The sequence below is a fragment of the Oncorhynchus mykiss genome, chromosome 13 (assembly GCF_013265735.2).
Source record: "Oncorhynchus mykiss isolate Arlee chromosome 13, USDA_OmykA_1.1, whole genome shotgun sequence".
Classification (NCBI taxonomy): Eukaryota; Metazoa; Chordata; class Actinopteri; order Salmoniformes; family Salmonidae; genus Oncorhynchus; species Oncorhynchus mykiss.
This window is the reverse complement of record NC_048577.1, coordinates 59,663,563-59,675,955: the sequence shown is the minus strand read 5'-3', so window position 1 is coordinate 59,675,955 and position 12,393 is coordinate 59,663,563. Positions and strand designations below refer to the sequence as shown.

At 50.0% G+C, this 12,393-nt stretch overlaps 1 protein-coding gene across 1 annotated transcript in view; it reads left to right on the top strand.

Moving 5' to 3' along the window:
- Positions 1–12,393, top strand: part of LOC110515614 (coronin-7) — a 260,709-nt gene that overhangs the window by 236,113 nt on the left and 12,203 nt on the right. Inside the window, exons 10-15 of the mRNA XM_036941757.1 lie at positions 921–975; positions 1,093–1,150; positions 7,024–7,169; positions 7,398–7,493; positions 9,097–9,204; positions 11,912–12,068. Of these exons, the coding sequence (XP_036797652.1) occupies positions 921–975; positions 1,093–1,150; positions 7,024–7,169; positions 7,398–7,493; positions 9,097–9,204; positions 11,912–12,068 (620 nt within the window). The remainder of the gene's footprint in view (positions 1–920; positions 976–1,092; positions 1,151–7,023; positions 7,170–7,397; positions 7,494–9,096; positions 9,205–11,911; positions 12,069–12,393) is intronic.

The window sequence follows — 12,393 nt, the reverse complement described above, 5'->3', positions numbered from 1 at the left end:
TGCTTTGATTAATATGTTGATATTCTTTATAATGACTAGCTAATTAGCCATATATATATATATATATATATAGTAACATATTACTGAGGGAGGATATCTGTAGTGCAAGTTAAGGTTCATAGTACTGAACTACGACATGTAGCATTTCTCCTGTGAGTGGTGTGTTTCCCATCTAGTGGTTGGTGATTGAAACTACAGTAAACTGGCCTGTTGATTTTTGTGATTGATTCAACTTGTTTTGCAACTTGTTGAAAATCTTCTCTCTCTTTGTATCTTTTTCCCTCTTCTCTATCTCCTCACCCTCCTCTCTCTCTCCTCCCCCTCCTCTCTCTCTCTCTCTCTCTCTCTGTCTCTCTCTCTCTCTCTCTCTCTCTCTCTCTCTCTCTTCCCCCTCCTCTCTCTCTCTCTCTCTCTCTCTCTCTCTCCCCCCTCCTATCTCTCTCACTCTCTCTCTCCCCTCTACTCTCTCTCCTCTACTCCCTCTTCCCCCTACTCTCTCTCTCCTCTCTCTCTTTCCTCTCTCTCTCCTCCCTCTAATATCTCTCTTCTCTCTCTCTCTCTCTCTCTCTCTCTCTCTCTCTCCCCCTCCTCTCTCTTCTCCCTGCTCTCTCTCTCTCTGTCTCTCTCTCTCTCTCTCTCTCTCTCTCTTCCCCCTCCTCTCTCTCTCTCTCTCTCTCTCTCTCTCTCCCCCCTCCTATCGCTCTCACTCTCTCTCTCCCCTCTACTCTCTCTCCTCTACTCCCTCTTCCCCCTACTCTCTCTCTCCTCTCTCTCTTTCCTCTATCTCTCCTCCCTCTAATATCTCTCTTCTCCCTCTCTCTCTCTCTCTCTCTCTCTTCCCCTCCTCTCTCTCTTCTCCCTGCTCTCTCTCTTCTCCCTCTACTCCCTCTCCATCTTCCCCCCCTCTTCTCCATTCTCAGGACCCTGATGCCTTTGTTTGACCCTGACTCAGGCCTCCTCACAGTATCTGGGATGGTAAGATGTAGTTTGTTGTCTCCCTTAACATATAGTATGAAGGCAGCTGGCCTCATTTCATCTTTTACTATTATCTTCCTCAGTAAATACATGTCTGCTTTGTTCTCTCTTCCATAGGGAGATAGTGTCATTGACTGCTTTGAGGTGTCTGCCACTGAGCCATTCCTTTCCCAAGGTAAGGACAGATCTTCAGTGGTTGTTCATTTTCCAATACTGTCCTCTTACCTCTCCCATTGCCTCTCTCACACACCCAGGTCTGTCCTGCTACCTCTCCCACTCCCTCTCTCACACACCCAGGTCTGTCCTCATACCTCTCCCACTCCCTCTCTCACACACCCAGGTATGTCCTGCTACCTCTCCCACTCCCTCTCTCACACACCCAGGTCTGTCCTCCTACCTCTCCCATTCCCTCTCTCACACACCCAGGTCTGTCCTCCTACCTCTCCCACTCCCTCTCTCACACACCCAGGTCTGTCCTGCTACCTCTCACACACCCAGGTCTGTCCTCCTAGCCCACTCCCTCTCTCACACACCCAGGTCTGTCCTCCTACCTCTCCCACTCCCTCTCTCACACACCCAGGTCTGTCCTGCTACCTCTCACACACCCAGGTCTGTCCTCCTACCTCTCCCACTCCCTCTCTCACACACCCAGGTCTGTCCTCCTACCTCTCCCACTCCCTCTCTCACACACCCAGGTCTGTCCTGCTACCTCTCACACACCCAGGTCTGTCCTCCTACCTCTCCCACTCCCTCTCTCACACACCCAGGTCCGTCCTCCTACCTCTCCGACTCCCTCTCTCACACACCCAGGTCTGTCCCCCTACCTCTCCCACTCCCTCTCTCACACACCCAGGTCTGTCCTGCTACCTCTCACACACCCAGGTCTGTCCTGCTACCTCTCACACACCCAGGTCTGTCCTCCTACCTCTCCCACTCCCTCTCTCACACACCCAGGTCTGTCCCCCTACCTCTCCCACTCCCTCTCTCACACACCCAGGTCTGTCCCCCTACCTCTCCCACTCCCTCTCTCACACACCCAGGTCTGTCCTCCTACCTCTCCCACTCCCTCTCTCACAAACCCAGGTCTGTCCCCCTACCTCTCCCACTCCCTCTCTCACACACCCAGGTCTGTCCTCCTACCTCTCCCACTCCCTCTCTCACACACCCAGGTCTGTCCTCCTACCTCTCCCACTCCCTCTCTCACACACCCAGGTCTGTCCCCCTACCTCTCCCACTCCCTCTCTCACACACCCAGGTCTGTCCTCCTACCTCTCCCACTCCCTCTCTCACACACCCAGGTCTGTCCCCCTACCTCTCCCATTCCCTCTCTCACACACCCAGGTCTGTCCCCCTACCTCTCCCACTCCCTCTCTCACACACCCAGGTCTGTCCTGCTACCTCTCACACACCCAGGTCTGTCCTGCTACCTCTCACACACCCAGGTCTGTCCTCCTACCTCTCCCACTCCCTCTCTCACACACCCAGGTCTGTCCTCCTACCTCTCCCACTCCCTCTCTCACACACCCAGGTCTGTCCTCATACCTCTCCCACTCCCTCTCTCACACACCCAGGTATGTCCTGCTACCTCTCCCACTCCCTCTCTCACACACCCAGGTCTGTCCTCCTACCTCTCCCACTCCCTCTCTCACACACCCAGGTATGTCCTGCTACCTCTCCCACTCCCTCTCTCACACACCCAGGTATGTCCTGCTACCTCTCCCACTCCCTCTCTCACACACCCAGGTCTGTCCTCCTACCTCTCCCACTCCCTCTCTCACACACCCAGGTCTGTCCTCCTACCTCTCCCACTCCCTCTCTCACACACCCAGGTCTGTCCTCCTACCTCTCCCACTCCCTCTCTCACACACCCAGGTCTGTCCTCCTACCTCTCCCACTCCCTCTCTCACACACCCAGGTCTGTCCCCCTACCTCTCCCACTCCCTCTCTCACACACCAGGGTCTGTCCTCCTACCTCTCCCACTCCCTCTCTCACACACCCAGGTCTGTCCCCCTACCTCTCCCACTCCCTCTCTCACACACCCAGGTCTGTCCCCCTACCTCTCCCACTCCCTCTCTCACACACCCAGGTCTGTCCTCCTACCTCTCCCACTCCCTCTCTCACAAACCCAGGTCTGTCCTCCTACCTCTCCCACTCCCTCTCTCACACACCCAGGTCTGTCCTGCTACCTCTCCCACTCCCTCTCTCACACACCCAGGTCTGTCCCCCTACCTCTCCCACTCCCTCTCTCACACACCCAGGTCTGTCCTCCTACCTCTCCCACTCCCTCTCTCACACACCCAGGTCTGTCCTCCTACCTCTCCCACTCCCTCTCTCACACACCCAGGTCTGTCCTGCTACCTCTCCCACTCCCTCTCTCACACACCCAGGTCTGTCCCCCTACCTCTCCCACTCCCTCTCTCACACACCCAGGTCTGTCCTCCTACCTCTCCCACTCCCTCTCTCACACACCCAGGTCTGTCCTCATACCTCTCCCACTCCCTCTCTCACACACCCAGGTCTGTCCTCCTACCTCTCCCATTCCCTCTCTCACACACCCAGGTCTGTCCTGCTACCTCTCCCACTCCCTCTCTCACACACCCAGGTCTGTCCTCCTACCTCTCCCACTCCCTCTCTCACACACCCAGGTCTGTCCTGCTACCTCTCACACACCCAGGTCTGTCCTCCTACCTCTCCCACTCCCTCTCTCACACACCCAGGTCTGTCCCCCTACCTCTCCCACTCCCTCTCTCACACACCCAGGTCTGTCCCCCTACCTCTCCCACTCCCTCTCTCACACACCCAGGTCTGTCCTCCTACCTCTCACACACCCAGGTCTGTCCTCCTAGCCCACTCCCTCTCTCACACACCCAGGTCTGTCCTCCTAGCCCACTCCCTCTCTCACACACCCAGGTATGTCCTGCTACCTCTCCCACTCCCTCTCTCACACACCCAGGTATGTCCTGCTACCTCTCCCACTCCCTCTCTCACACACCCAGGTCTGTCCTCCTACCTCTCCCACTCCCTCTCTCACGCACCCAGGTCTGTCCTCCTACCTCTCCCACTCCCTCTCTCACACACCCAGGTCTGTCCTCCTACCTCTCCCACTCCCTCTCTCACACACCCAGGTCTGTCCTCCTACCTCTCCCACTCCCTCTCTCACACACCCAGGTCTGTCCCCCTACCTCTCCCACTCCCTCTCTCACACACCCAGGTCTGTCCTCCTACCTCTCCTACTCCCTCTCTCACACACCCAGGTCTGTCCCCCTACCTCTCCCACTCCCTCTCTCACACACCCAGGTCTGTCCCCCTACCTCTCCCACTCCCTCTCTCACACACCCAGGTCTGTCCTCCTACCTCTCCCACTCCCTCTCTCACAAACCCAGGTCTGTCCTCCTACCTCTCCCACTCCCTCTCTCACACACCCAGGTCTGTCCTGCTACCTCTCCCACTCCCTCTCTCACACACCCAGGTCTGTCCCCCTACCTCTCCCACTCCCTCTCTCACACACCCAGGTCTGTCCTCCTACCTCTCCCACTCCCTCTCTCACACACCCAGGTCTGTCCTCCTACCTCTCCCACTCCCTCTCTCACACACCCAGGTCTGTCCCCCTACCTCTCCCACTCCCTCTCTCACACACCCAGGTCTGTCCTCCTACCTCTCCCACTCCCTCTCTCACACACCCAGGTCTGTCCTCATACCTCTCCCACTCCCTCTCTCACACACCCAGGTCTGTCCTCCTACCTCTCCCATTCCCTCTCTCACACACCCAGGTCTGTCCTGCTACCTCTCCCACTCCCTCTCTCACACACCCAGGTCTGTCCTCCTACCTCTCCCACTCCCTCTCTCACACACCCAGGTCTGTCCTGCTACCTCTCACACACCCAGGTCTGTCCTCCTACCTCTCCCACTCCCTCTCTCACACACCCAGGTCTGTCCTCCTACCTCTCCCACTCCCTCTCTCACAAACCCAGGTCTGTCCTCCTACCTCTCCCACTCCCTCTCTCACACACCCAGGTCTGTCCTGCTACCTCTCCCACTCCCTCTCTCACACACCCAGGTCTGTCCCCCTACCTCTCCCACTCCCTCTCTCACACACCCAGGTCTGTCCTCCTACCTCTCCCACTCCCTCTCTCACACACCCAGGTCTGTCCTCCTACCTCTCCCACTCCCTCTCTCACACACCCAGGTCTGTCCTGCTACCTCTCCCACTCCCTCTCTCACACACCCAGGTCTGTCCCCCTACCTCTCCCACTCCCTCTCTCACACACCCAGGTCTGTCCTCCTACCTCTCCCACTCCCTCTCTCACACACCCAGGTCTGTCCTCATACCTCTCCCACTCCCTCTCTCACACACCCAGGTCTGTCCTCCTACCTCTCCCATTCCCTCTCTCACACACCCAGGTCTGTCCTGCTACCTCTCCCACTCCCTCTCTCACACACCCAGGTCTGTCCTCCTACCTCTCCCACTCCCTCTCTCACACACCCAGGTCTGTCCTGCTACCTCTCACACACCCAGGTCTGTCCTCCTACCTCTCCCACTCCCTCTCTCACACACCCAGGTCTTTCCCCCTACCTCTCCCACTCCCTCTCTCACACACCCAGGTCTGTCCCCCTACCTCTCCCACTCCCTCTCTCACACACCCAGGTCTGTCCTCCAACCTCTCACACACCCAGGTCTGTCCTCCTAGCCCACTCCCTCTCTCACACACCCAGGTCTGTCCTCCTAGCCCACTCCCTCTCTCACACACCCAGGTATGTCCTGCTACCTCTCCCACTCCCTCTCTCACACACCCAGGTATGTCCTGCTACCTCTCCCACTCCCTCTCTCACACACCCAGGTCTGTCCTCCTACCTCTCCCACTCCCTCTCTCACACACCCAGGTCTGTCCTCCTACCTCTCCCACTCCCTCTCTCACACACCCAGGTCTGTCCTCCTACCTCTCCCACTCCCTCTCTCACACACCCAGGTCTGTCCTCCTACCTCTCCCACTCCCTCTCTCACACACCCAGGTCTGTCCCCCTACCTCTCCCACTCCCTCTCTCACACACCCAGGTCTGTCCTCCTACCTCTCCTACTCCCTCTCTCACACACCCAGGTCTGTCCCCCTACCTCTCCCACTCCCTCTCTCACACACCCAGGTCTGTCCCCCTACCTCTCCCACTCCCTCTCTCACACACCCAGGTCTGTCCTCCTACCTCTCCCACTCCCTCTCTCACAAACCCAGGTCTGTCCTCCTACCTCTCCCACTCCCTCTCTCACACACCCAGGTCTGTCCTGCTACCTCTCCCACTCCCTCTCTCACACACCCAGGTCTGTCCCCCTACCTCTCCCACTCCCTCTCTCACACACCCAGGTCTGTCCTCCTACCTCTCCCACTCCCTCTCTCACACACCCAGGTCTGTCCTCCTACCTCTCCCACTCCCTCTCTCACACACCCAGGTCTGTCCTGCTACCTCTCCCACTCCCTCTCTCACACACCCAGGTCTGTCCCCCTACCTCTCCCACTCCCTCTCTCACACACCCAGGTCTGTCCTCCTACCTCTCCCACTCCCTCTCTCACACACCCAGGTCTGTCCTCATACCTCTCCCACTCCCTCTCTCACACACCCAGGTCTGTCCTCCTACCTCTCCCATTCCCTCTCTCACACACCCAGGTCTGTCCTGCTACCTCTCCCACTCCCTCTCTCACACACCCAGGTCTGTCCTCCTACCTCTCCCACTCCCTCTCTCACACACCCAGGTTTGTCCTGCTACCTCTCACACACCCAGGTCTGTCCTCCTACCTCTCCCACTCCCTCTCTCACACACCCAGGTCTGTCCTCCTACCTCTCCCACTCCCTCTCTCACACACCCAGGTCTGTCCTCATACCTCTCCCACTCCCTCTCTCACACACCCAGGTCTGTCCCCCTACCTCTCCCACTCCCTCTCTCACACACCCAGGTCTGTCCCCCTACCTCTCCCACTCCCTCTCTCACACACCCAGGTCTGTCCTCTAATCTCTACTTCTTTCTCCCTCTTATTCTCTCCTCATCTCTTTCTCTCCAGTGAGCCACTGTCTGACGGAAGCCCCAACGCGAGGCGTTGCCATGGTACCCAAGTTGGCATTGGATGTCCTGTCCTGTGAGGTCATGCGGGTCCTGCAGCTGACGGACAGCTTCATCGTGCCAATCAACTACCACGTGCCCCGCAAGGTCCAGTATCTCTCAGGCTACTGTAACAGCAGATCCATCTGTCATTTTGATGCCATGGCAACAGTTGTTTCCCTGTACTTGTTTCTAAACTGATGGGGGGGGGGGGGGAATTGGCAATAGTGTCTTTGTAGTCACTTAGGAAAATAAAGTTATGGAATGAGCAACCATTCAACAAGCCTTTATGTCTTCCATTTTAGAGTATGTCTGCTTTGTGTGTATCTAATTCAGTCAGGACAGGAGTTCCATGCAGACCTGTACCCAGACACCTTGGGCCGGACAGCAGCCATGTCAGCTGCAGAGTGGTGGAAAGGTGGCGAGAAACAGGTACCACCATCACTCTACACAATATAACTCTAATGTACCACCATCACTCTACACAATATAACTCTAATGTACCACCATCACTCTACACAATATAACTCTAATGTACCACCATCACTCTACACAATATAACTCTAATGTACCACCATCATTCTACACAATATAACTCTAATGTACCACCATCACTCTACACAATATAACTCTAATCTGTATTCTAACTTGGATGTACCACCATCACTCTACACAATATAACTCTAATGTACCACCATCACTCTACACAATATAACTCTAATGTACCACCATCACTCTACACAATATAACTCTAATGTACCACCATCACTCTACACAATATAACTCTAATGTACCACCATCACTCTACACAATATAACTCTAATCTGTATTCTAACTTGGATGTACCACCATCACTCTACACAATATAACTCTAATGTACCACCATCACTCTACACAATATAACTCTAATCTGTATTCTAACTTGGATGTACCACCATCACTCTACACAATATAACTCTAATGTACCACCATCACTCTACACAATATAACTCTAATGTACCACCATCACCCTACACAATATAACTCTAATCTGTATTCTAACTTGGATGTACCACCATCACTCTACACAATATAACTCTAATGTACCACCATCACTCGACACAATATAACTCTAATGTACCACCATCACTCTACACAATATAACTCTAATGTACCACCATCACTCTACACACTATAACTCTAATCTGTATTCTAACTTGGATGTACCACCATCACTCTACACAATATAACTCTAATGTACCACCATCACTCTACACAATATAACTCTAATGTACCACCATCACTCTACACAATATAACTCTAATGTACCACCATCACTCTACACAATATAACTCTAATCTGTATTCTAACTTGGATGTACCACCATCACTCTACACAATATAACTCTAATGTACCACCATCACTCTACACAATATAACTCTAATGTACCACCATCACTCTACACAATATAACTCTAATCTGTATTCTAACTTGGATGTACCTCCATCACTCTACACAATATAACTCTAATGTACCACCATCACTCTACACAATATAACTCTAATGTACCACCATCACTCTACACAATATAACTCTAATGTACCACCATCACTCTACACAATATAACTCTAATCTGTATTCTAACTTGGATGTACCACCATCACTCTACACAATATAACTCTAATCTGTATTCTAACTTGGATATACCACCATCACTCTACACAATATAACTCTAATGTACCACCATCACTCTACACAATATAACTCTAATGTACCACCATCACTCTACACAATATAACTCTAATCTGTATTCTAACTTGGATGTACCACCATCACTCTACACAATATAACTCTAATGTACCACCATCACTCTACACAATATAACTCTAATGTACCACCATCACTCTACACAATATAACTCTAATCTGTATTCTAACTTGGATACAATGTGCATACAGTACCAATAGAAGTGCTTGGTTTTTGGCGCGGTTTGTACTTCAGGACCAAGCAATAGCCTGCTGTTCTCTTAAACATCCAATCATGGGCGTCTTCTCAGGTTGAGAAGGTCAGTGTCAACCCATCCAATCATCAGAAGCCTAACAACGCTAAGCCAGCCAATCAGACGCCTGCTAAGAAAGAGCTGCCCAGTGGGAGGAGCAAAGAGGTCAGAGTCCAGCATCATCCGTTCTCCTCCTCCTCTATGGGTCGTTTTCATTTCTCTTTTGGCTCCCTCCATTCCCTCATTCCCTCTGTTCCCTCCGTTCTCTCCACTCCCTCGTTCCCTCATTCCCTCCGTTCCCTCATTCCCTCCGTTCCCTCATTCCCTCCACTCCCTCTTTCCCTCCGTTCCCTCATTCCCTCTGTTCCCTCATTCCCTCCGTTCCCTCATTCCCTCCGTTCCCTCATTCCCTCCGTTCCCTCATTCCCTCTGTTCCCTCTGTTCCCTCATTCCCTCCGTTCCCTCATTCCCTCTGTTCCCTCATTCCCTCCGTTCCCTCATTCCCTCTCATTCCCTCCGTTCCCTCATTCCCTCTCATTCCCTCCGTTCCCTCATTCCCTCCGTTCCCTCATTCCCTCCACTCCCTCATTCCCTCTGTTCCCTCATTCCCTCCGTTCCCTCATTCCCTCCGTTCCCTCATTCCCTCTGTTCCCTCCGTTCCCTCATTTCCTCTGTTCCCTCATTCCCTCTGTTCCCTCATTCCCTCTGTTCCCTCATTCTCTCTGCTAGCAACTACCTTTTTACTGTATTTTTAATACAAATGGAATTTGGATTTTGCTTTATTTTCTCTCAAATTGTTTTCATATTATTGCATCGGGCCACACATAGAGTATTGATTGAATATCTTGGATTAACCTGTGAGTATCTAAAATCTGTAGATGAAAGTAGTCTGTAAACCTGTGAAGATCTAAAGTCTGTAGATTAAAGTATTCTGTAAACACTGTGAGTATCTAAAATCTGTAGATTAAAGTAGTCTGTAAACACTGTGAGTATCTAAAGTCTGTAGATTAAAGTAGTCTGTAAACCTGTGAGGATCTAAAGTCTGTAGATTAAAGTATTCTGTAAACCTGTGAGGATCTAATGTCTGTAGAATAAAGTATTCTGTAAACACTGTGAGTATCTAAAGTCTGTAGATTAAAGTAGTCTGTAAACCTGTGAGTATCTAAAGTCTGTAGATTAAAGTAGTCTGTAAACCTGTGAGTATCTAATGTCTGTAGATTAAAGTAGTCTGTAAACCTGTGAGTATCTAAAATCTGTAGATTAAAGTAGTCTGTAAACCTGTGAGTATCTAATGTCTGTAGATTAAAGTATTCTGTAAACCTGTGAGTATCTAATGTCTGTAAATTAGTCTGTAAACCTGTGAGTATCTAATGTCTGTAGATTAAAGTAGTCTGTAAACCCGTGAGTATCTAAAGTCTGTAGATTAAAGTAGTCTGTAAACCTGTGAGTATCTAAAGTCTGTAGATTAAAGTAGTCTGTAAACCTGTGAGTATCTAATGTCTGTAGATTAAAGTATTCTGTAAACACTGTGAGAATCTAAAGTCTGTAGATTAATGTAGTCTGTAAACCTGTGAGTATCTAAATGTCTGTAGATTAAAGTAGTCTGTAAACCTGTGAGTATCTAAAATCTGTAGATTAAAGTAGTCTGTAAACCTGTGAGTATCTAATGTCTGTAGATTAAAGTAGTCTGTAAACCTGTGAGTATCAAAAATCTGTAGATTAAAGTAGTCTGTAAACCTGTGAGTATCTAATGTCTGTAGATTAAAGTATTCTGTAAACCTGTGAGTATCTAATGTCTGTAAATTAGTCTGTAAACCTGTGAGTATCTAATGTCTGTAGATTAAAGTATTCTGTAAACACTGTGAGAATCTAAAATCTGTAGATGAATGTAGTCTGTAAACCTGTGAGTATCTAATGTCTGTAGATTAAAGTATTCTGTAAACCTGTGAGTATCTAAAGTCTGTAGATTAAAGTAGTCTGTAAACACTGTGAGTGTCTAATGTCTGTAGATTAAAGTAGTCTGTAAACACTGTGAGTATCTAATGTCTGTAGATTAAAGTATTCTGTAAACCTGTGAGTATCTAAAGTCTGTAGATTAAAGTATTCTGTAAACCTGTGAGTATCTAATGTCTGTAAATTAGTCTGTAAACCTGTGAGTATCTAATGTCTGTAGATTAAAGTATTCTGTAAACACTGTGAGAATCTAAAATCTGTAGATGAATGTAGTCTGTAAACCTGTGAGTATCTAATGTCTGTAGATTAAAGTATTCTGTAAACCTGTGAGTATCTAAAGTCTGTAGATTAAAGTAGTCTGTAAACACTGTGAGTGTCTAATGTCTGTAGATTAAAGTAGTCTGTAAACACTGTGAGTATCTAATGTCTGTAGATTAAAGTATTCTGTAAACCTGTGAGTATCTAAAGTCTGTAGATTAAAGTATTCTGTAAACCTGTGAGTATCTTTGGATAAAGACATCTGGTTTAGTGACCATATTATTAGTATTATTCCTTCTCTCTAGAAAGTATTTTATATTAATCAGACCTTATACACTATATTGGATATATACACTGGGTGATTCGGCCCTGTTGCTGATTGGCTGAAAGCCGTGGTAAATCAGACCATATACCACTGGTATGACAAAACATTTATTACGTTGGTAACCAATTTATTATAGCAATAAGGCACCTCTGGGATTTGTGATATATTGCCAATATACCACGGCTAAGGGCTGTATCCAGGCACTCCGCGTTGTGTTGTGCATCAGAAAAGCCCTTAGCAGTAGTATATTGGCCATATACCACACCCCCTCGGGCCTTATTGTTTAATTATATGATTGTATATTGTATATGTATTACTGTTGTTCTTCCTCTCCAGGAGGCTCCAGTGCGAGGCTGCTCCACCTCCAGCAGTCCCCTGAGCTCCCCCAGCAGCAGTGCTGCCCCGTCCCGCTCCCCCTCCTCCACCTCTGGCCTCTCCTCAGGCTTCCTCCCCAGCCCCAGCCAGAGTGCCAAAGCCATCAGCAGCATGTTGGGTAAGGCTGTTTGGGAAACAGTAGCAGTGCTCCATCTCACACACACACAAACACACATATACGTGAATACACACACACACACCACACATACACACATACACACACCACACACACATCCTTACCCATCAGCAACATGTTGAGTAAAGCTGTTTTGGGAAACTGTAGTGGTACTACATTACCCAAAATGCTCCGTGTTACATATCCGGTTATGGTATTAGGAAGTATGTTATGTAAGATTTGACAGTGTCAGTCTCAATGCTAGGTAAGGCTCTCTCTCTCATCTCTCATCTCATTTCCCTACCTTGTCATTATCTTATTATAATGT